The following is a 25,759-nucleotide window of genomic DNA, read 5'->3' as shown; positions in this document are numbered from 1 at the left end:
GATATGAGGCAAGAGGTTTTTAAGCCTGATCACATGGTTTTGCAACAAAATTATGCTTTTCATGAAGAAAAGAATTCATTACAAGTTATTGACCATATATATTTTCTGTTTTATAAATGTTTTTTTAAATTTTATAGTATCAGTAGATACTGAAAATAGTGGCAGAAAATTTCATTAATGGAAAGGGTGTCTTTCCTGTCTGAAAAATGTTTTCTTGGTAAATGAAATGATGAAAATCTCTTAAACTTTATCAAATATTCATCTACTTTGAATTCTGAAAAGGATTTGGGGAGAGTGGTGGTACTTCTGTTTTTTCATTTTTTCTTTATAGGCAGGCTTTGGAATTCTACATTTTTTGTCACAGAATATTTCCTGTATTTTGAGTACTAAAAGCTGGCATTGATGAGTAGATGGATTTGTGAACCTTGCTACAAGCACAATGATTTTAGCGGATTTGCTCTTGATCTCACCTGTGTAACTAAGAGTAGATTTCATTCAAGCCAGAAATTAGGTGCAGTGGTGTGAAGCAGGTTAATTCATTCTCTCTGCCATGCATTAGCACTTGCAGTGGAATTATAATATTTGCCATTTATCAGTAAAAGTAAAAGATACTTTTTCTTTCCAACACAATCTAGTTTCTCATTTTTGTTCAACTCTGCTGCTGGCATATGTTGACTCTATCTAATGGCCTTTGTTTGCATTCTAAATTTATCTCATAAAGTGGCTTTTGAAATGCCTAATCAGCAGTAATAATGTTTTACTGTGGTGACCATGGTTAAACATTTCTCTCCTATTCCCCCCTTCCCTTCTCTGTTTGATTTTTAGGATCCAGGTTTCTCTTCGGTGATTCATGACAAACTCCAAGTTCCCAACACCATTCGTAAGGCATGGAATGAGAAGGACAACAGATGTGATGTTTGTGCCACACACCTGAACCAGCTGAAGCAAGAGGCCATTCAGATGGTGCTGACCTTAGAGCAGGCTGCCAACTCGGAACATTATGATGCCTCGCCAGGCTCTCCTCCACCTCTCTCCAATATCCCCACATTAGTGAGTCCTCGGCACATGGGCAGCCTGCAGCCCAGGGACTGGGCATATATGCCTGCTCCTTATGCTACATCTAATTATACAGGCTTTGTTGCCAACAAACACAGTGGAAAACCCAACACTCTAGGAATTGTCAATGGAGTGGAGAAGAAAAATGGCTCTCCTGGACACCAAGCCAAGGTCAGCTTTCAAATGGCCACCAGCCCTAGCAATGGTAATGTTCTCAACTCTGTGGCTATCCAGGCTCATCAGTACCTTGATGGCACCTGGTCTTTGTCAAGAACGAATGGCGTCACTCTATATCCCTACCAAGTAAGTATAAAAAAAAAAAAAAAGTTAATTTTCTTCCCATCAGAGATTGCATGGGTATTGCTAACACTGCTTGTTCCTCTTGGGGAAAAGCAGCGCCATTCACATAGCGAGCATCAGAACAAGGAGTGCTATAAATTCCCTTTTCTCTGATACAGGATTGAGTTGGGGGAGGCACAGGTCACAATCAGTATTAGTTAGCACCTTTTATTAATTCAGGTGTTTTATTAATAATAGGACCAAATTGTTGACGAAATTATTCCCTCACACAGTTCACACTCACTCTTGCTCATAATACTTGCTTGGAGCAACATCTGGGAGGCCAATGACACTTGTTTACTCACAAGTGGAAAGCATCACTTTTGCACCAGTGACGTCTGGTTGGGTGTTCAGGAAGTACCAAGAAGGTCTTTTGGTTCATCATGTTGTGCATATGATCATGTAGTCTTTGTCTAATTATAGGGGCACTACCTTCATCGATGTGTTGTAAGTTACATACATTCTTATTGACACTAGTGTATGCTGGTGGTCTTCTGCAGATTAGACTGATTCTTGATGTTTTGATTTTTATCAATTCCCATGAATTAGGCAGGCCCGCTAGTCTCCAGATCTTAATAGTTCTGGGAATATTTTAATATTCTTTTCCTCCTCTTTGGCCTGCTGTTTTCTGGTACACACACCGATAAGTACCTGTAGAACCCATCCACACCAGCTTGCACAGAAGATGATTTTAGGACAGTAGGCAGGCTTTCTGAGGCACTTAGCTGCAGATGGTGGGATTTTCAGAGTGCTGAAGCACTGGCAAATTGCAACACAAGCCTGTTCTTTTGAGTTCTCCCACCCATCTCTGTTGGCTTTCTTAGGCATAAACATCTTTGGAAGCTGGTCTTTCTAACGTTATGAAAAGATTGCAAGATAGGTCCCTAAATTAATATTTAACATTTATCAGTATGAAAGCAACTGAGACTGCAGCCAGAAAAAAAGCATTGTTATTCAGAAACATTAAGATATTGTCATGCACCAAAGAAGACTTGGTAAAACCAGAATGAGCTACAGTTATTTTTATCTGGAAAGTATGTGACTTTATAGTTTTGTGGATCTATGCTCTAGTGAACATGAATCACACTTGAGCAGGTCAGTATGTGATAATAGTTTGATCAAAAAAAAAATCCCCTGATCTAAGTTTGATCTAAGAAAAAAAAAAACCTAAACAAAGAATGCACATTAAGAAAACTGAATAATTATAATTGGTATTTGGAAAATCAGTTTATGGCACTTGCAATCTTTTAGGTTCATCTTCCGTGAAAATATATTTTATTTAATTTTTAATAATGTTCTTGGTTCCTAGATGGCTCATTTTGTCTTAAAAAATATTCACTAAGGAGAATCTAATACTCAAAACTTTCCAGACAGATCCTGTAGTTTGGCTTCAGTCAGAATAAGGACTGTTCTCTACCATTTCCCTTTCCTTTCAATAACCTTGAAATAGAAAAGATAGCACCTGAATCTAACCCAAACCAACCAACCAAAAAAAAAAGTCCCCAAAAAGGCAAACCAGAAAACCCCAAACAAAGCCAGCAATGTTGGTCTGTGACGGACTGTGATGATAGTGAATGTTATATTCTCTTTAAGCCTGCAACCTTCAAATGTTGAAAGTCTCACTTTACTCAAGTATTACATTTAACTGTCAAGTCACAAAATAATAATGATAGGTTTTGCCTCTAAAAACATTGAAAGGATTTTAGTATTTGGCATCTGTATCAGGCTGGGAATTAGTCAAGTAAGAAGAAAAACTTTGAAAAGTAATTTATTTGTAGTTTGAAGTAGTAGGGAAAGGCAACCTTTGCTTTTTCTACTTTTGTGTATGCAAACCAATTGTATTTGCGACACACTTTAAGAACACTGCATATCTCTCTCCCATATAAATATATATTTTTGTTATGCATTTACTGTTACAATTACAAAACTCTGCATGGGAAGAGCACTAGGAAGATGAATCTGTTACCTCATCTGAATTAGAACCCTTCTTGATTTGAAGTTGAATTAAAAAAGCGTTACTAGCTATTTACTTGCAAATGTCTATATATTTATTACATTTTCTTGCCTTCTTATAAGAACAGTGATTGGAAGAACCTCACTGTGCATTAGCTAAAAGGAATAGAGAATGATTTCTTGGGATAAAAAGCCTTGAACTTCACACAGAAGTACAGTACCCTTCTACATCATAATCTTGTTAAATTGATGTACAGGGAGAAGTCAGTCTCATGGCTCTAGACTTAATGGCGCCTGTTGTAGACACCTCCCATTGTAAATTAGCTCTTGTTAGACAGTCTAGATAACTTGCCAGAAATGGTTGAGTACCTTGAAAACTGACTGTATTTTTTTTTTCCTGGAAGTATCACCAAAAAGAGAAAACATTAGTTTGAAAGTGACATTCTGCAGCTTGGGATTTACTCATGGCAACATTAAGCAGCAAAAAGTATTCCTACTGTTGTAAGTTCAAGGATGTTGCTCCCTTCCTAGAATCTTCCCCTAAAATTAGAACCTTGTTGTGGGAAATGAATGACAATTTTTGTTTCAATTTTGGTGGGGAAAAAAAAATAACATAAATAAAATGAGTTTTGTGATAATGTAAGTCTCAGCTGCTGCAGTTGTGTAGGGCATGTCTTAAATTACATGCCACTACTCAACTACTTCTGCAGAAAGAGGAATTGCTATCAGGAGTTAATAAATCAAATGTGAATTTATATACTACCAGGTTTGGTAATTTATTGTATGTTTACAGCCTGAAAAATAGAAGTGGTATTATAATGATGTCTTTAACTGAAGATGCATGCCAGATGTAAAAGAACCTTTCTAATACTTTCACACAGACATTTCCTAAGAATAAATCTGAGAAATAGCTGGTAAGAATTGTTTAGGCAAAACTGGTCCCACCTGGAGATACGGAGATGGTGTAGATGACCCCATCAGTCCCCAGCAACCCTGTTTTATGTCATTCCATGTTTAGCCATCCCTTGACTAGACGGAAACAAAGGTCTGATTCCAAAAACCTATAGTATCCCCCAGACCTGGCTCACAAATGAACAGCTGATGCTATTTTCTGTAAGGGCCTGAATCAAATATTGCTGGTAAGTGGTCTTCTTACAAACCAGGGAATCAGAGGCAGGGAATGGAAATTGATTGATCTTAAACAAAAAGCATGGCCTGTTAAAACCCTCCTACAAACACTGGAATGCTGCAATGGTTACCTTGTCAGGGTAAAAATGACCCTTTTCTGTTGAATACATGCAGGAAAATACCATTCAAAATTCAATAGAGTTTGATCCAGAGTCTGAAAAACGTGGTCTTTCAGTCATCAGCAGGTAGCATTTGTATACCCTGGGGATCAGACTGTTTTAACACTTGGAAAGGCTTCTGCTGATCTCCTTATCACTCAGAGGGATTTCTGTCCTTCTTTGCTCAGAGAACACTCATTTAAATTGGTGAGGTTTTACCCGAGAAGGGTTGTAATTATTTGTGCAGCTGTGAATTACAGGATACTGCAGAGTTAAGTGCATTTCTGTTGCTTACTGGTTATTTATGTAACACTTCTGAAGAAAAAGAAACCTTTGGGCCTCGGGTATGAATGTAAGAGCCAGAAGTCCAAATACTTTGGTGAAGTGTTTGCTGCTTGTAATTTTTATGCAGAATGTGGTAATAAATTGCATATGTAACATTTATATTACTTTATTATCCAAAGTTGCTAAAGTAGCTAGAACAAAAATACCACATTAAAGAATAAGATTAAGGTAGATTTGAATCTTTAGTAGTTCAGACTGATTTAGGGTTTGCTTTCAAATGGAAAGGAGTTGAAAATAGTGACCAGATTAAGCTGGCTACATTAAAACACTTTTTCTGGAGTAAAAGTGCTCCATTATTTAAAAGTAATTGTTACTCTTTAGAATGGGCACCCTCTTTTAACCTAAATTAACTGTACAGTTCTCAGATGTTGATGTGCCTCTAAACAGAAAGCATGACATTTAACTGCATTGTGGTGTGAACTGCAGGACATCAAATGGTGGACATTTCCTGGGTCTGCATAAGAATCTTTTCACGTCTGCAAGTAGGTTATTTAAAAAGGTAAAACAAAGAAATAGCACAGTGTGTTTGGTAGATTTGAGTGACAGGAAGGTAAGAGAGAGCCAGGGAACTGGAAAAGGCCAGCTGTTCCAGGAACTGTGTGGGCTGTGAAAGGGAAGGATGGGTAACAGCAAATGTAGCTTTTGATGTGAGTGAGCTCCTCTTGCTCCAGACCTTGAGGTTGTGAAGTTTGAATTTGGTAAGGAAAAAGATGTGCATGTAAGGATTTGAGTAGGGGTATTGTGAACATAACGGTATTCAAGGAAAAAGTGTTCCTTTCTCCCCTGCACTTAAAAAGACGCTTTTGACCGAAAGTTTGGAAAATGAGATCTTAAACCGCTAAGAGCCTTTTGGCCCCAGGCATAATGATCTCAAGCCTATTCAGAGAGTTATCAAAGGCTTTGTTTGTGTACAATTGATGAAAGCCTACAGTATGTGCTTTCTGTTTCCTCTTTATGTATAATGTGTGTTTAGAAGAACACTGTTCTCTGAGAAAGTACCAGCTTGTTCTAGAGTTTTGCAGTGATGAATTATTTGTTTGGAGTTTACTTAGGTCACGGTTGTCTCATAACACATCACTTCTTTCAGGCACAAGCTTTTAAAAAATAAACTGGTAATGATTAGAGTTGGGCACAAGTTGAAGAGTTCAGATGCAGAGCCAGTGTGTGTGTCTGGAATATTCCCATGCAGGGTTTTGATTCCAAGTTTTTTTCCAAGTCTCTGCTGTCTAATTTATTTGTCTTCCACATGTTACTGCTTCTGTTGCTGCTTAAAGTATTCAGCAGGATAAAGCTAAAATGTTCATGATTGCTACAACAGTGCTGGTGGTAGTTTAAGTAGCTTCTAAAGTATAAAATGCAAGGCACAGAAATCAAGTTACTTGCTCCATCTGTAGACTAAAAGGTGTCTCTATAATTATTCCATGCTTCCTAGAGCCAGACCTATGTTGCCAAAGCATCTTAGCAACAAAAGAAAAGGAGATTTGAATACTGTGTCCTCTAGTACTGTGTTCTTAAGTGAATACAAACAATTCAGTATGATATACCTAATGGAGGAGATATTTTGCCTTTTGCAGTTAGGTTTTGGTCCAGAATTTTTTGGATTGCTTGTGTTTCAACAGCAGTTCAGTCACTGAATTTGAGATCCACATTTGAGTATGATGACTCCCTGAACATAGTAGAAAACTGTTCCTATCACTCTGAGCTCATGGATGATGATGCTGAACAAGTTTGTGCAAACTCTTGCACTCATAGTGGTTTTCATTCTGTGACATGGACTCTAACAAGAAAGAAACTCTACAGTGAGACTGTAGACTGAAAGTGCAGGAGTTTTATTTCCAAAATTTGACTAGGCCAAGAAACAGATTGTCAAACAAATTCATTGGCACTGAAATTATATCCGTGCTTAATTACCTCTGTTACTCTCATCCTCCATGCATTAGTTATCTCTGAAGTAGCTTTCCTCTGACTAAAAGCCTTTTTAAACCACATCACTAATAATTAGATGTGGCCCTACTGAAGTCTGTATATGTCATCAGTTGACATTTTGCCATGATTGTTTGATCATTCAATTTGTATATTAGAGGACTTGGCTATTTGTATTTCATTCCTCCTGTCCACCCCTTCAACTAACAGCCCAGTTGTATACTGATTCTCTAATAGCATCATGGAGGGGAAACTGAAGTCTATGTGAACTGTAGGAGGGGTTTATTTTTGCATTACTCTGGTGTGATTTGATCTCTTAAGGCATTTTTATGCATGGCTTAATGACCTTAGAATCATTACTTTTCCCCTTCATGATACTTGGGTGACCAAGGGAAGAAAGAGGTAAAGGGTATCCCATGGACTGAAAAGAGCTAAGTAGGCTTATCCTATGAGTATGAAAACCCCATGACTCAGCTGTGATGTGAGGAAGAAATCTGTGGACTATTAGAGGAGTGAGTTAATCCTGTAAATTAGCGAAAGCCAGAAGATCACAATTAGTGAGGATTTGGAGTCTTGGTTTCTTCCCCTGCTCTGTAGCTTAAGGATTTTGTCCATGTGTAAGGCTAGTTTATTTCCTGAAATAATAGCTGTGCTGATTGCTTGCATCATTGAACAAGAGTATAAACTGAGAGAAGATGTTTTAACAGTGGGGAAAATAAAGTGTAGATGGAATGGAGGGAAAGAGAAGACAAATTGATACATCAACACAAAATTATCCCTTTGTTTCCCACACTGTAAATAAGGTGGCACAGAATCAGAGAGAAAAATGTTCAGCTTCTGCTTTATTTCATAGTTCAAGAACATGGAGAGTTAAAAGACAGCCATTTTGGAAGTGAGAGGGGGAAATACGCTTTTCATGCAGTGTACAGTTCTGTGTATCTTATTACTGTGGGAAAAGTATCGAGGTCAAAAATTTAAAAGAATTCATAAAGGGATTATGTGTTTGTGGGCAATTAAAAAAAAATCCCTTCTTTCTGATATTAGGATAAGAAAAAGAAAAGTAAGAGACAGATTTCTGAATAGCATAAGGCGATTGGTATCTCACATTTCTATGGAGAAAGGCTTCCTTAAATACATCCAACATATAGCAAAGGACTAGAATTCCTGAAACTACTACTGAAGCTTTCCAGCACAGGTGTAACTGGGCTGACTGGGAGATGGATATGGATGTACTTGGCTCTTAGACGCTTTGTCCTTCTGTTCTGAAAGTGGCCCTTGAGTGGCAGCTGGAGAGAGAGCCTAGCTTAGAGCCTGAACCTGGTGAAGGATAAACACCAGATGACACCAGATGACTAGTGCTGTGTTTTGGATGGAGGCCTGTGATAAACAGATCAGCCAACAGTGCTTCCAACAGTTTCAACAACATTGCCAGAGTTCAATACAAGTGCTGTACATTTCAGATTTTTTTTTTCTTTCAGTTTCTTACTCAAGCATATGAAGATTTGACTTCTAGAAACTCTCTTCGTTTGAAATAATTCATATGAGCAACATGTTTGTCTTTAAAGCTGCATAAAGATTCAGTCCCGAGGCTCATTCGCCCTGTATCTTGCTATTGTTCAACATCTGTTGCAAGAAGAAAGAAAATAGAAATGTACAAAACCAAGGGTAACTCATTCTGAGATGCAGAAAGGAAGGAGGGGATGACAAAAGAATTAGAAAGCAAATATTTAGGAATTTACCTTTAGATTCCCATAGGGTGCCACTCAAATCAATGTATTGTTTCATTGACTGAGACATTTATTTCTTATATTGTTTTACATAAATGTGACATAGAATTAAGAATAGATGCAGGAACACCAGCATAAATTTTTTTTGTTTACTTTTTGTAAAATTCCATTCTAAGCTTTAATTTTGCTTAGGAAAAGGTTTGGGCTTTTAAATATGAAGAATTGTATTACTGTGCAAAAAATAAATTGACAAAACCTTTTTCTTTGATGCTATGCTGTGCTTCTGGGAAGTAAGGAATAAACAGCTAGAGGCCAATGTAGCTCTGAAATATGATTCCACACAGCTATCGTGTAAAACCATTGTTTTATTTAAAGTGTTTCTGAAATGGCATCAGAAATGGAGTATCAAATTCTCTGCTGAGACAGTTCTCTTTAATTCAGTGGATCCAAGTTAAAGTGGGTGGTTGTTCCCTTATATTCCAGAGCATTGAGAACTTGAGAGGTGGGGTTGTCAGATAAAGTACATTCGGGGCCAGACTCTCTTCCATCTCACTCCAGGATAAATGCTTTGCAGTTGGCATGGCTACATTGGTGTAATACGGATAAGAATAAGATCAGCATCAACCCAGTAAGATCCCATGAGCCAGAGGGTGAGAACAGCTGTGGTGATGGGAATGAATATGGTGTCTTGCACTCTAAGTGGGCTCAACTTCTCTTTGGGCTGGTGGATGGGGAAGCTTATTTTTCTATATACCTCTGATCTGACCCCACACTGAAGAGTCTGTTGGAAAGCCTCTTCTTGACAAGTGAAAGCAGAAGGGTGATTGTCCAGCAGCTTTTGAATTTTGAATGTGCCTAGCTGTGTTTTATGAAGAATGAGGAAGGATTACATCTGTATAGGGATGAGAAAAAGCCCCTCCCAGCTAATGAGACCATCTTTTAAATCTACAAACTGCTCTGAGGAGAAATGAAACTGCACTTCACCTTTCACTCCCACCTAACCTCTCTAGCTGAATTCAGAACTGCTCCGACATTGAAGAGGAACGGAAGGTAATGAGCTTTCTTCTTCCAAGGGGTTGGTTTGTGCACGTTCTGCTTAATGTCACTAGCAAACCTCAGCAGAAGCATCTGCAGCTCGTCCTTGTATGGGAGCACGAGAGTGACCATCGATTATGCCGTTAAGATATCCGAGGACTTGGATTTTATAAGCCAAAAAAGTCCCAGGTCTCACTGTTAGATGTGGGCATCAAATGACTAAGCTGTAATCAGTGCAAGGCAATAGTTGTATGGGTGGGAATGCAAATGAAGTGTTTCTGTTGTAACAGCTCTTTGAACTAAATCCATGTCTGTCATGCTTTACTTCAAAATGCTTGATTTTTTTTAATTTTTTTTTTTTTTTAAATTTGTGGAAGTAGCATACGTATGTGTTTATTAAATAGCTGGCTAAATTTATGCACAGGCTTTTGGCTAATAGGAAAGACAGAAAAAGAATTAAAGGTTGGAACTGTGCTTGATGAAATCACTTCTGCTTCCTTAACTTCATTGTGGCTGCATTGATCTACAGTGAGTGCAGCTTGGTATCACTGGATAATTACAAAACACACCTGTGATGTGAATTCTGTGATTTATGTACACCTTTTACTACACTCTTTATTACTTTGCAAGGAAGTCAGGGTTATTACGAAGAGAGTTTAGGCCTAGATTTGAAAAATATTTTTATTTTAAAGCATACAGAGTGATGATATTTTTTTTCTCTTCTCCTGTAACACAGAGATAGCTGATAGACAGCATTTATTGCTTTTCTTCCTGAAAAGTTTTATGCTGCTGGAGCTAGGCAGTGCTGCTGGATGTAAACAGAAACCATAAGCTCAAACAGATCTGTTTTATTCTTGTATATTTTCTCAGTTACTGCAGTGCAACACAGAAGATGGAAAATTAACTTGAGTGTTATTAAAGAAATTATATGGAACACATCAGAAAAAAATGTATAGTAATCAGATATAATAATTTCTTAATTGATTGGTTTGTCTGATCCCTGAAGACTTTGTGTGGAGTTCATTGCCATTGTGAAGTAGGTAAAGATGGATGTGACACGATTCTTAATTGCACCATACAGGTACATCATGGAAGTGATCACAGCCAGAACTGAAAGGGAAGATGTGCTCAGAAAGCTTTGTCTACATTTGGTCCAGCTTCTATGACAGTCATTGTGAAGACTCTTGCAATGTTAGGCAGGTTTAACTGAGGCTTAGTTTAGAGCTTGTAGGACATTTCTGATTTTTTGCTTTGAAGTAAAGTAAACCAAAACTGTGTTTGACCTGTTCAGCAAACAATACAGCCAGCTACTCTTCAGATGACTTAGGGGAACAACACAGCTAAAGGCTCCTGGTCAGCAGGCTGCCCTGACAAATTACAAGAGCATCAGTGCATGTAATAAAGCTTATCTATTTTATTTTATTTTTGGGTGCACATGCTAAACAGTTTGGTCTTGATGGTCTCAAAGATCCTTTCCAACCTAAATGATTCTAGGATTCTATAAATAAATGATCAAGTTGTTTTCATGTAAATAAGTGCTTTGGAGTAGAAAATCTAGTTCTCATGTTACCAGCTTTTCATGATTCTCTGCCCCAGTCAGTCATCACAAGGCTCTTTACCTCTGTAATCCTAAATGCCTGGAAGTGCCATTTGCAGCCAGGATTTAGTAGTGATGCTGATTATCTCCCGAGTGTTGTCTTGCACCACAGAGCAGTTGTAAAGATCCTTTTAAACATTGCCAGAGTCCAGCTTATCAAGATTTATTCCCACTTATTATATAAGTAGGTGAAATGGAGACACCTGGTGTGATGATAGCTTGGACTAGATCAAGATTTCTGGAAAGGAACTTGAGATAGGGATTATGTATTTGTAGGTTGTGTAGGTTATGAGATTTTTCCAAGCTCAGTGATGTGTGTTTCTATGCTTCCTTTTCCATTTGCTGCTCAATGACTTTAATAATATTAATATATTGTGATTATTTGCCTCTTCTCCCTACCCCCTGAATGTTTTGTCTCTTATTATGACTTGGTTTCCTTTTGAGTGAAAGAGAGTAGGAGGACACCTACTAGTTACAAATGCTTACCAGAAATACTGGAAAACAACTGATGCTCCTCAGTAGCCCATTTTATCTGCTGGATAATTTTATATCGTTCATGAGAAAAAAAGGTTTTTGTTAATGCTATTGCTGCTAGTATTCTTGTGCCCATTTTGAAGACACTGAGTAGAAACACCTTTGTAATTTCTTGGAGAATCCATAGATGGTACCACAGAAAGCCAAGGGACCTGTCAGTAACCATAACTCTACTAGAGCAAGAGAATGGTTTGTGTGTAGGGGATTAGAGAACTTGCTCCCAATATCTTTTTAAATGTCGCACTGAGATGGAGTGGGGAAAAATTAAATTCTACCAGGAAACATATAGTGTAAACTCAGCTGAAAGATAGCTGGAACAATAACTGTATAATATTTTGCAGACGTAGAATTCTTTTCCTGTAAAAGGACACAAAATACTTTGAGCATCAAACCTAAACCTTGGCAATACACTTGAAGGAAGCAACTTCATTGTCCCATGTTTTATGTGTTAGGAAGCAGATGTACAGGAAAGTGGAAGAATATACCTGAGATGGGTGCTATGCAATTTGCAGAGAGTTGAGAAAACCTTTTCTTCTGTTACACTCAGGATTAAAAAAAGGGCCATTTTGTCATTTCATATGTGGAAATTAGATTTTTCTGTGCCTTCCTGGAAGAGTCAATATCAGAGTGGATTATGAAACAGAGAAATTATAATGGTTCACAACAATTTGGAGAAGCTTTGAAAACAGAGGAGACTGACTAAAAATATCTTGCTTGTTAATTGTTTTATCATCAAATATAGCTTAAGCTGGAATTTTTATCGACTACACAGAGTTCATACACTTCACCAGTTACAAGAAGCTGCTACTGTGCTTTCTGAAAAGAAAAAAAATTTAAAAGCAAGGGCTTTCCTTTAGAGGGATTCACTTGAAAGCATGCCTTTGGGAAAGAACAAGATTATAGAAGTTTTAAATTGACCTCTGAAGTTTTTGAGGTTGTAGTATCATTGAAACTTATTCTTTCAAAAAGCTTCTGCATCTATGATATTTCTCCCTTGTTGTTTACTCTGCCTTAATTCCTAATGGAAATAGTTTCAGCAAGTACTAAAATCCTGTTATCGTTCTACAATGCTCTGTTTCCTACTAGGGAACCTTCTGTAATACTATTCTGCTGGAGAAATCAAGCTTTGAAACTGTAATATTTATTTCTTGAACTTCCATAATAATCTCTTTCAGTTGGATAGGGCTGAACCATGGGAGCATGAAACCCACTGCCTGTAGGGGGCACTATGCAAGAATGGGTATTTTGGAGTTCTAGGCCTCTGGGTTAGTCACAAGGTAAAATGCACCCATTTTGTGTGGCTTCTGTTGCTGTGGTCATTGTGAGCAGAGCAGCTTAGTTGTGGGAAGTATTTGGAGAATTATCCCTAAATTTTTGGTTTGATGCATAAATAGTATGAGTATTTAATGACTTAATGCATAAATACAGTCACTCCACTTCTGTTTGTTTGTGGGGTTTGTTTGTTTGTTTGTTCCCTCCCCCGCGTGTTTGGTCTGCTTCCTTTATTGTGTGCGCTTGTACTTATGTATACACATACACAAACATATTTTTCTTCTACTTCATTTCCTCTAGGGAAGACTCGTATGCTGCTTTTCCAAAGGAGATTGCCCATAAACTTCAGTGGAATGAGCTTGATTTCAGAATCTATGCTGGTGACAGAGCATCATCATGCTTTTTACTTTTAGCAACTGTATGCCATTCTGCTGATATTAAGAAAAATCAAAGAATCAGAGTACACAGAGTTCTGAAAGCCAATTGTTTTAGAAGGGGAAGGGTTTCAACCCCTCTTAAGAATACACACTAAGCGGCAGTTCTACAAGTGTTTCAGGCTTGGTTCTTTATTATCCTATGTATGGAACAGTGCTCTCCATTTTGGAGCTAGTTCATGCCTGTCTTGTGTTCCCTTTGTCCTAGTGTAAATAGCTGTGCAAGATGACTTAATAAATGCCTGCAGTACACCTTGGGAAGAGACAAGTAAGACCCTTTTCTGACTACAGTGACCTGTAGTCAGTGATCCTTATTTTGGCATGTCACTGTGGAGAAGAAAATTAGTCCATGATGCATTATGAAAAATTAATTGAAATAGACTAAAGGCTTTCTTTAAAAAATTGATTTTAAAGTAACTTCTGAAAGTTTTACATTACAAACCCAGTAAACAAGTTGAAAGCAAAAACCCAAAAACATTATATGTGCAAATAAAAATCCTCTGTGGAGTGCTGAAAGCCAAAATGAGAAGTGAAGATAACCATGAGGCATTTATTACAATTCAGAATGCTTTACTAGAGTTTAGGCACCATTTCAGATGATGAGCCTGTTTGTTGTTCTTATATTTGGACTTCATTAAATGCCTTTAATTAAATCTGTTGTAAATCTGTTTTATTCCCAAGGGGCTAGTTAATGTAATCTTGCTGTTTGCTTATAAAAAAATATCAACCAATAGTTCCTGCACTAATTTTAATAACTGTTTATTTTTACACTCTAGTGAAGTGTGTTTTTTCAGTTTAGTTTATTGTGCAAACTCCTTGGAGCAATAACTTTTTGTCTGTCTTTGTGTTCTGTGTAGAAGAAAGTGTATATTCATTGTTACTGTGCTTAAAAAAAAAAAAAAGAAAAAAAAAGTAAAAAAAGTAGAGAAGTGCTGTTTGAAGGTTATTTTTGCTGACTTCTATGAGGAAGAAATAAACATAGCTCTAAGGCTTGACTGTATATTTTCAGACAATTTTCTTAAGCTGATATTCTCCCAACCTCCTGGCTTTTGACTGTTAAGATATCTTAAGTTTTCCAAGTAGTTTTGTTGTTCTCTCCTGTCTCAGGCCGCCAACAGGAAAAGTAATCAGGGTATGTGAAAGAAGAAGAATAAAAATTAGCAAATGTTAGTGGTAAAAATTAGGAAATAATACACCTACAAAGATGCAGAAATTAAGAAAATGACAAGGGCCTTAAATGATTCACAAAGTACAGGTCTACCTGCGATTAATGTACTACAGATACTGGCAATAATTCATGACAAAATCCGGAAGAACACATAGTGGATGTACTGTGAACAAATTCAGCTTTGAAAATAGACACCAAGTGTACCTATGAGTAAAGAGTAAATAATTGGTAATATTTACTGTGCACACTGCATTCCAAAGTTAAACACATTAGGTAGTAAGATGCAGAAGACTTTGCGTAGAACTGCCATTTATTTACCTTTTGTAGCCCTTCTCCTAGTCAGAAGATCATTAAAGCTGTATGGAGTATAGCCTTAGTTTGATCTAAGTTATGTTTTACTGGAAAATAACCCTAAATGAATCAAGTGATTGATTAGTTGTCCATCCAAAATTCTCAGGATAGGTTATACTGATGGAATTTGAAAGAAAATGCTCTTTTGAGGAACGGTTACCATTTGTTAGTGCTGCAGGTTAAGTATATTCAATTGTTTCCTCTCCCACCTTTTCAGAAAGGGCTGTAGAGCACAGCCAGACTAGAGCCAGTGCCTCTTCCACTCTATTCTTCACTTTTCAGAACTGCGCACTTTTGAAAATATGCATGCCTGTCATTCATATCTTCCAAACTGATCCCTCATATATATATTTTTTTTTAATACCATCTGAGGGAAGTAAAGGAGTTATGTGTCTGTGTTGTCTAAAAAGAGTAATCTAAAATCAGTGGTGAGGAGAAAATATGGTTCTTCATCTGGCCTTATTTAACTGGTCAGGAGAAACTCAGTTTGCAAATGAACATGCACTAAATTCCAGCTGAGAATGGACAGTCAGCATGCTTGAAGTTTTCAGTGTACAAAGGCCCTGAATTAAAAGTGGGAGTATAATTTCATTGTGCAAAGCTGTCATAGTGAAGATGGATTACGATGGTTTCTGCAGACCAAAATGCAGATTATGTATACTGGGAAAAGATAATTGTGTGCACTTGAATTAAATGCTAGGTCAGCTTCAGCTAATGTGATGTTCATCTAGTTCCTGGGAAACCATGCTTGGCTTGGATCCCTTCAAGACTTGCATGTTGAAAATGGCCAACTGAAACAAAGAATTTGGATTGAAAACATGACAGAAGTTGCAACAAATGAGGTGATGCAAATGCACGTTTATCTTGGAGAAAAGTAGTAGACTAGGACTATATGTAAAAAGCTGAGAATATGTTTAATGCTGTGCGAGAAATACCCACCTCATTCAGCAGAGTACCAGAGCAAGTGTGTTGTCTGATGCTCACAAGGTGACCTCTTTGCCCTGCCTTTGGAAGTTGACCGGAACACAGAGAGACCCAGTTCTTAATGGTTTACAGTATGCACCAACAGAGCTTAATTTGGTGTTCAGTTGAGGATGTGCTGCTGCTCTTTTTGCTTTTAGCTGAGAGGGCAGTAAATGCAGAACAAACAGAAGACAGCATAGCATATCTTGGCACCTTGTCAGGCTACAGAATTCACTGCAGGAAGTAACCTCTAAGTCAAATGCTTATAGTCAAGTGGTTTTTATGACTGCTAATAACAGCTGTAGCTATGCAAACTAAGGTAGTAATGCAATCAAACCTATGCCCTAAGGTATTCACCTTCAGGGCCAGGAAGGAACTGTTTCTGTCCAGCTAGTGATCTAATTTGAAGGCTCTTCTGGCACCTTTTGAATTCTTTTCATGTATTCCTGTTAAAAATGATGGCAGTTGCTGTCATAAAATAATTTTAAAACCCCAGCAGGACATTTTTGTTATTAACATGAAAGTAAGACAGGTGTTCATGTATTGTGACAGAGATTAGGAAGACCAACCTTGTTAAACTTAGAGAGCTCACTCCTGCTGATGCATAGCTTCTGCAGAACAGCGTTTGGTTTGGTTTTCTTTTTTTTTTTTTTTCCTCTTTAGCAACTGCATACTGACTTCTCTGGAAATGAGAGAATTTCATGGCAGCTCCCATTAGCACTAATAACTGTGAAATCAGCTGTTGCTACATCCCCATGTTGGTACCATGAAAGAAGGAACACCTGCAAGGGATTACTAAGAGGAGGGACAGAAAGGGGGAAGGCAGCTACAGACAGCCAAAGGGCAATGCAATTCAGTATGACTGTTACACTGTGAGATGGTGGATAAGGCCATGGTTCGTGGCATTCACTGCAAAGGTAGAAGTTTTCAGCATGGAAGTTGAGGGTAAATGCTCTTTCTGGACCATTCTGAACATATGGTCTAACTTTTGAACAGATCTGCATTCATCCTTGCATAATGGCTCCTATTTTGGCTCTCCTAGCTGAATCTAAATCTTAGGACTCAAACACGTGATCAGTTTGATACCTGCTTAGCAAGCTTACTAATACATGGTAACTGAATGCATGCTCATAGCAAAATTAAGATAATTTCTTTGACTTAGCACTAGAAAAGTGATTGCAAGATAAATCGTTATTGCGTTTGCCACGGGCTAAGTGTGTGCATGTGGACAGCTGTTACGACTCAGTACAGAAACTTATTTCTGTGCCTGAGCCTTCATAACCTCATACAGCATTAGTCAGCGTTCGGAAAGCAAACTGGCTCCTAGACAGTGTTACAAAAGATGAGTTAAATGGTTCACCCGAATATGTGCAGCTTCAGTGATATTAATTTCATTGTGAGCATTCAAGCTGATATCAACATTTTAAGAACTAAATTTCATGCCAAAGACTGGGTACTTTGCAGTTCTAAGTGCTTTCTGTGCAACTGAGCCCAAACAGTACAGAAGAGATGCTTTCTTCTTCAGGAATGAGACAAATGACTCTTAAGATCAGAGCTCTTACTAGAATGCAGGTAATAGCTAAATTGAAATGAAGAGAAGGGATGCATCAACTTAATGACTAGACACTAAGATCTGAACACAGTATTTCTGTTTTGAAACTTTATTGCCTGTAGGTTTCAGTGGATCTTCAGAAGAGCTGAGAGTGCTTGGAGCGTTAGACCTGTCTTGAGAGATGCAAATTTAACAAAGCATTCAAATGCGCACCTTGAGTTTTATTCCTCTAAAGGATGGATCAGGATATACAAGACTCTTCTCAGAGTCCTTTTAGATAAGTTGTTAATATTTGCTGTTGAGGCAGCAAAAGAGAAAGCAGTATGAACAATCATTGGTGCCAGAGATCAACGTTTATTTAAACAGTTTTTAAGAATGTTCTTCTATGTGAAGATGACTTAGAAGGTGTACAGAAAAGAATACTACAGAATAAATATTCAAACTTAAAATATTTGAGTTGAGAAAGATCTCTCAGTCTCTCTCCACTCAAATTTCCCAGGCTTTTATATTGCTTGGTCCAAAATATGCCTTTCTTCTAAATGAGTTGACTCTTCCCTGAAAGTAGCTCATAGAATCATAGAATGGTTTGGGATGGAAGTGACATTGAAAGATCATTGAGTTCCAACCCCCCTGCCATAGGCAGGGACACCTTCATTAGACCAGGTTGCTTAAAGTCCTGTCCAACCTGGCCTTGAACTCTTGCAGGCATGGGACATCCACAACTTCTCTGGGCAACCTGCTCTCTTGTGTTTCTTCAAAACTTAATGCCTCTCATGCAAGATTCAAGTCCTCTGGTTCCTTCCTTTATAAAGGTTCATTATTAGCTATCTTATGACATAACACACAGAGAAAAGAATTTGTATTATTGTGGTATCTGCCAGCACTGGTATAATTAAACCTTTGGCAGCTGTTTATAGAAAACCTGATATTTGTAATTTCTTTCCAATGGGTAAGCCATTGGAATGGTACCAGTTTCTGAATAGATTCAAAGCATTGCTAGATCTCTGGGAGTCAAACCCATGCCCCATGCCCCTTCCCATGAGAAGCTGTGTAAGAGACACACCTGTCAGATGTGTACTGATCTTACCCACCAAAAAGGTCAGATCTTGAGGTGATTATGTGTGTGAGCTGAATTGCATTATGCCACATTCTAATGCAATAATCATTGCAGGAATCTCTAAGCCTGTCAAATTTTTTTCATACTGGAAATGGAGTAGTTCTCTCTCCTCTTGTTTTCATGGTAGAACTTGATCATATATCTTTTAAATAAAGACTAATGATCCAGTTTATACACCTATGTGTGGAAAAACCAATGGTGTTTTTTATTGCTTACTCTCTTGCTATCTGTAGAAAGAGGTTGCTTTCTGGGTCAATAATGCCATTTAAGTTAAGCCCACATGCTGACACACTCTGGTAGCTTCTAGGGCTGTTCTTGTCAACTGACAATGAAAGGTCAATGGCTTACAGATTGCTGTTTGTGATAGGGAAACAGCTACAGTAAGATTTGAACTTCTTATGATGTCTTTGACGTTGCTGGCAGGTTAGTAACTGATCAGTGAAATGAAAGTTTGTTTTCATAACAAATACATTACTCCTGCACACAGTGACTGGTGCCTCAGCTTCAAAATTGCAGTCCCTTCATTTAGCTGCTGACCCATGTGTACAGACAGACAGAAGTCAGAGGTGCTCATCTTTCACAGTCTGCGCACACTCTTCATTGCTGCACTAGTTTTATTAGCACAGTTAGCCTGGTTGCTGAGGTCTTAAAAGGTAAAAGGTAGCTAATGTAACAAGGGATTACAGCATGGTCACTGAATCTGGATGTATGAAATCAAATTTAAGTGAGCCACACAAAAGAAAGGCATTTGTCTTGAAGAATATTACTTATCTGATGGAGAAGAAAAGTCATAGTAGAAAAGGATCCAATTAATTGCCAGCTGTGCAGCTTTATAATGCAGCAGCAGGATATACAGGTAATTAAGAGAATTAACAACTTTAATAAACTATATTTCAAAAAAACCACTTCTGAAAGTTAGTCAGACTCAGCTTTCTCACAGATTGCCATGTTACTGTTGTCTTCTTGACAAGGAAGGAAGCAGTTTTATTGGGTTGCTGCACAGTATATTTTTGCATTGCTGAAATGCCTTAACACACAAAATTGAGACCAGAACCTCTCTTTGCCAGCTACTCTTCCTGTTTTTCATTTTGAGAGTAAGTATGGGAATAACCAGCTGAGAAACCTTACATTGCAGTTCTCTCCGCAGAGACTTGGCTGGTGTAGCTTCATGAATGAGAACCATGTTTGGGTCTAGCTGATGGTGCTTTAGTGCTTCACCCACAAAGACACAGCTTGCAGCGTTTCAGGGGTCCGCCCAAGGAGAGTCTTCTTCACTGGGGGAGCTCTGCACTATGGAGGGTGAGCAAACTTGCACCCCAAGATGGCTTTCCTGCCTGTAGCTTCCTTGGGGAGGAATAGGAAAGGCTGGCATGATCCTGAAGGGACAAAAGAAAACACTGAGGGTAGCGAGGAAGGTGAGTTGTGATAGCTTATGTGTTTTAAGGTAGAGGCCTTACCTTTCAGAAAATAGTTTGATGGACCTGAGAGTTCTGGTTGACAACAGGTTGACCATGAGTCAACATGTGCCCTTGTGGCCAAGAAGACCAGTGGTATCCTGGGGTGCATTAAGAAGAGTGTGACCAGCAGGTTGAGGGAGGTTATCCCCCCCCTCTACTCTGCCCTGGTGAAGTGGCATCTGGAGTACTGCATCCAGTTCTGGGCTCCCCAGTTCAAGAAAGATAAGGAATTACTGAAGGGAGTCCAGCAGTGGGCTATGAAGATGATCAGGGGCCTGGAACATCTTTCTTGTGAGGAAAGGCTGAGCGAGCTGGGCCTGTTCAGCCTGGAGAAGAGAAGGCTGAGAGGGGATCTCATCAATGCTTACAAATATCTTCAGGATGGATGGCAAGAGGATGGGACCAGACTCTTTTCAGTGGTACCCAATGATAGGATGAGGGGCAATGGGCACAGACTGAAGCACAGGAGGTTCCATCTGAATATGAGGAGAAACTTCTTTAGTTTGAGGGTAACAGAACACTGGAACAGGCTGCCCAGAGAGGTTGTGGAGTCTCCTTCTCTGGAGACATTCAAAACCTGCCTGGACACATTCCTGTGTTATCTACTCTAGATGAACCTGCCTTAGCAGGTGCGTTGGACTAGATGATCTCCAGAGGTCCCTTCCAACCCCAACCATTCTTTGATTTTTGTGATAATGAATTAGTAGCCAATAAACAAAACTTGCAGGCCATGGCACTCAGACTAAAAGAGCAATACAGATTAGAATCTGCAACTTCTGTGCAAGAGTTAAGTTCACTCAAGGTAGATATTTGCTTTCCTGAATGCTTCAGATGATGTAATTTTGCTTTTCTCTAACATTTTTCCTGCCGTTTGCTTTTCTGATAAATAAATGTATCAGTAAAAAGGGGGTCAGCAAAAAGCAGACTTGGTCAGTACTATTTCAGACTCAGTATACTGATTCCTTTTGATGAAGGTAAGAGTACTAACTATTCTTCCTTTGGATTACTTAGTTCAGGAGGATAGTGACAAACTGAGAAAAGTGAATTTATTGCTAAGCCTGATCCAGATGAGTCCATATCCCTCTTGTCTCCATAGTGAAGTCTGCTTGGAAATGCGCATCAACTTCATCTACCAAGCTGTGGTCTTTATGGGAATTTGTTGATCAAGCAAATGAACCATTGCCACAAGCTTAGGAGAGCGAATTTCCTGTTTTATAACAAAGTTTTCATTGTTACCAACTCAACTCTTTGTATTGTTTTTGAGGAGAGTGCGCTCCACAAGTAGCTCAGATTTTTTTCAGTCCGTACTGTTGCTCTGTATGGTTTTGGTTTTGTTTTATTTTGCTTTGCTTTTTCATTCAAAAGCTAGGGCAAGAATGGAATGAGTGAAAATGAGAGGGAGAATACTGGATGGCTGAGAAAATAGTGTAATTGTTGATGATAGAAAATACAGCATAAACAAAAAAAAAATCAATAATACTGTTTTATAAGACAGAGCTAGAAGGAAGAATCAGAGGAAAATGTCTTAAGTAGAGAAATCCATCTTTATTTGGATGTCTGATCAGCTGTTGGGTCAGCGTCTAAGTAGGTGATTTTCAGATGTTCCGTGATTTGTTGTGAAATATTTCATTTAATGGTATGGGCTTTTGAGTGTGACATGGAACTAACTGTATCATAGCAGTTTTGATGGGGGGGAGGTGCCCATGTCTGTGTAAAGTGGGATTTCATTTGTGCTGAGGAGTGCACTGGATCTGTGTTAAATAGCTGTCTTGTTTATAGAAGGACGTGGGAGGTGGCTGCAGCAGTCAAAGGTCACCTTTCTTTTGGACAGCGGGAAGCTGGAAGTTGCAATTAAGCTCTAGGTGCTGTCAAGGTAACTAAGTAATGTTTAAGTGAAAGTAGTTTGTGCTAAATAAAGACTGACTCTTCCTTGTTAAATGCAAAGCATAACCAGAATTCTTGCCATCCCAGTGATTCCCCCTTTGAAAAACCTCACTTTTTCTAAGGTGCACCATTTTGTGTTTAGATGCATAATCTATGCTGTTGCAGTAGCCCCTTCTGCTAGATTAATATTTCAGACTTTGTGTGCAAATCTGAATAAAACAGGAGCAAAGCATGCCCAAGGACCCTCCCTAGAGTTTCAGTATTCACAATTAATGGTGAGTTGCCTTTGCTAAGCAGTATTTGGTGTGTCTACATCCAAGAAGGACACCGAATGCAGCAGATATTCTGTGTGCCCTTTTTCAGTCTGTTCCTCATAGAACACATTCTTTTGACAGGAAAGGACTATCAGGAATTGCTATCTTGGTCACACAGTGTCTATATCAGCGGTTGCAGTGATCTCGAGCTGTAGCAGCTTAGTATTCTGCTATGAGAGAAAAAGGTCATAACCAATGGCAAGATGCTATAAGAGTATGCAACTGCCCTTAGCTACAGGATCTTGCTGCTGTTTCAAAATTATTTTTTCTAAAGGTGGATTTTGTCCTGAATAATCTTTTAAATGTCACCTCTGTAGTGAGTGATTTGTAACAAATACGGAGTATGTCCTTGGTTGTCTGTGGTATATTAAAGATGACTGACTTAGCAAGTCCCCACCACTTTCAAGTTGCTCTGATTGAATGGTCTAATTGTTTCTTTTTGCTCTGTGAAGGATATGTTAAAATTAATTCAGTAGTTGTGTGGGCAGCACAAGACTCCACTTTCCATCTACCACTCCACCCCCAAAAATCCAGTATAATGCTAGATCAGTAAACCTACCAGATTTACTTCAAAGCATTTGAAACTGCATTTAACAATGGTATTTGAAACTGACTCTTAAGTATTTCCCTTTCCTGTTAACCTCTCCCAACACCACTCTCTAAAATGAAATAGAGTAAATGTCAAATGATCCCTATTTTTCTTTTTGTTTTTGGCACTGAGCAAAGTGGATCCCAGATGTCACCTTGTTCTTTGAATGCTACCATAAAAAAATTTTAGCTGCACTTTTCTGTTGCTGCAGAGAACCTAATGCGGAACTTCCGTGTTAGGCAAAAAGGGATGAAGTCAGTATTTCCAGAGATTATTTTCAGATAAAATAGCTGAGTTGTAGGAAGCAGACCTACTACTTATTGATGCATTCCCTTGCTGAGAGATGCCTTCTCTAGGTGAAGCAGGACTCTGACATTTCATTCATTTACCTCCCTTCTGCTGAAGAGACTCCTGAAGTGTCAGCTCCTGCTCTGTTTGTTCTCTGATTATGCTTCCTTTAGGGACGTTACTGTAGTTCTGCTGGAATTTGTAGTAGCTGGGAAGCTGGTGGCTGATTGAAGACTTAAGATTTTTACCTGGTTCTGCAATCTACCACACTGTCCCATCAGACAGTGAACTCTTATGAACTAAAGAAAGTGAAATAATTATTTGAGTATTCAAAATTAATTTGTAAATTAGAGTTCTTGCTTCCACCTGTAAGAATTGGTAGGAGTAGGTCAAGCCTAGGAAGAATAGGGTCGTTTGGTTCTTGGGAAAGATGTGGTATTCCATACATGTGTCAGAAGAAAGGCACATGGGAATGATGTACTGTGAGATGCCTCTCCCAGTGCTTGTTTCATCAATCCCAGAGACCAGAAACGAGGCTCCTTGAGCCAAACAGGAATAATAACTTTGCCTTGTTATGACTGAAAGTAAACTGTGATGAGTCAGAAGGAGTTGGACAGAAGGTAAAAGATTAATATTTTAGAGCCAGAACACCTGATCGTGCATAATGAAAAACCTGAAATTAAGCTTCTAAGCTTGTGTTCTAAGTAGGTTGAGAAGAATTTATGGTGGTTTTGGTGTGCTAAAGCATTGAGAAGGGGTATCCTTTAGAGCTTCCCTCAACTTACCTTTGAAAGGGAGGTTCTTTAAGAACAACATATTTCTTGGTTAATATAGATGTTTGCTATCTGAAATAAGCCAGGAAGTACTTTCTGCAGTATTTATTGGGTGGAAAATTCAGTGCTGCTCTGAATCAAGAGTGGACTGCCAAAGAAGTCATTCATAAGTATGCGTGTGTTTATGAAAGAGAGCTTTCTACCTTCAGTTTCGTCTTGCTAGTGAGCTTCTCTCCTGGGGTTAGGATCTCTGGACACTGAGGATTGCTTTCTAGTGAATTTGAACACATATTTGTATCCTGAATTTGGCTTCAGATATGTATACTTTTCATACATTTCTATGCATCCAGTTCATTTTGCAGTCATTCATGTTAACTAGATTTTGGGGATGTTCCTGAATGCTTCACTACCTCCACAGAAAAGGTTGTTTCACATCTTTCATACATGCTGACTTCCATTAGTACAGTAATTTCAGTTGGGAGTCCTCAGCTAGGAGCTTCAGAAACATTAATGAGCTTGGCTGTAAAATGCCCTTATGTAAATATAATTAACCTCATACTGCATGATGGCAAGCCTTATGTACAGAGTGACTCTTTAATGGGAATAGGAAGAGAATCTAGCCTGCCTGACACCTGTGGTTTAACTGCGGAGCCATCTTTTTTCTATGAAGTAGAGAATTTAAATCATGACTTATCTCCAGCTCTTGCTGAATACTGTCAGAAAGCAGTGAAAGAGAAGCTTAATGGATGCTTTGCTTTTATGAGACAGGAGAAAAAAATGGGACCTTGGGAGGGACATCTGTCTTGTTCTATGTGCACTTAAAAGGTTTTTATTGAGGCATGAAAAGTTGCTTTGTTCTATGCTTTGTCTTTTTGTTGTTTATCGAGGCAGTGATGTGGTGCCAACAATTCAATAAAGGGATTTCTCAAAATATATCCTATTAACTGATCTTAAACCTCATGTATATGGTATATGAGTACTCACAAAAAGGAAGGGAAAGAGAATTGAGGAGTCTCATCTTCTTTCCCCCCTTAAATCCAGAAACAATATCTAGCGAGAGAGACAGTGACACTGACGAAGTAGATTTATGTGAACTGTACTTGCCAGGCATACATTGGGGCTGAGGGAGTGGCTGGAGCCGCAAAGAGCCTGAGTTTGTTAATGTTCAAAGTGTGATATTCAACTATGTCTTTTGAATTGGGATGAGGGAAAAAAAGAAATTCTCTAAGAGCTTTGGAAATGTCTGTTCTGTGAGTGCTTTTTCCTTAAATATATCCTGGGTACATTTACACAATTCTGTTTATGTATTACAAGCATTACAGCTGATTGGCCTAAAAATATGTAAAATAGCTGTAAACTCTAGATTTTCTTCTTAGCCATAGTAGAATGGGTAACAGTTCTCTATAAAGGAAAAAAAAGGTGGCTTGATAGTTGGTGTAAAAAATGTTGTCACATCATGTCTTTCCCCTCCCAAATACAAATCACAGTTCTTCAGGATTTTTTTTCCTCTGACATTCAGCAAGCAATGTCAGAGGAAAAAAAGGATAATTTGGTACTGTGACCAGAGGAATTATGTGGTCTTCTATCTACCCACTACCTTATATATATTGAACTGTGGTAATAAATGTGGATTTATTAGTCAGATATTGTGAGCATGTGAGGTACTCAACCTGTGGATTGACCAAGATGTACAGATTTGTACAGTATAAACAATACTCTGATAAGTACTGGACACAAAAACGGGTTTTCAGCCTGGCCCAAAATTTGGGCATATCACCATCTTTGCCCTTCATCTCCACTGG

At 38.5% G+C, this 25,759-nt stretch overlaps 1 protein-coding gene across 1 annotated transcript in view; it reads left to right on the top strand.

Annotated features, from left to right (window-relative positions):
* KIF26B (kinesin family member 26B) overlaps positions 1-25,759 on the top strand; it is a gene marked incomplete at its 5' end in the record, with an annotated part of 296,561 nt that overhangs the window by 88,248 nt on the left and 182,554 nt on the right. The window contains one exon of the mRNA XM_082049316.1: positions 826-1,359. Within this exon, the coding sequence (XP_081905442.1) occupies positions 826-1,359 (534 nt within the window). The remainder of the gene's footprint in view (positions 1-825; positions 1,360-25,759) is intronic.

The sequence above is a fragment of the Streptopelia decaocto genome (genome assembly GCF_964273445.1).
Source record: "Streptopelia decaocto genome assembly, chromosome: 3".
NCBI classification, from domain to species: Eukaryota; Metazoa; Chordata; class Aves; order Columbiformes; family Columbidae; genus Streptopelia; species Streptopelia decaocto.
Note: the sequence above shows the minus strand (reverse complement) of the source record. Positions and strands in the feature narration are given on the sequence as shown.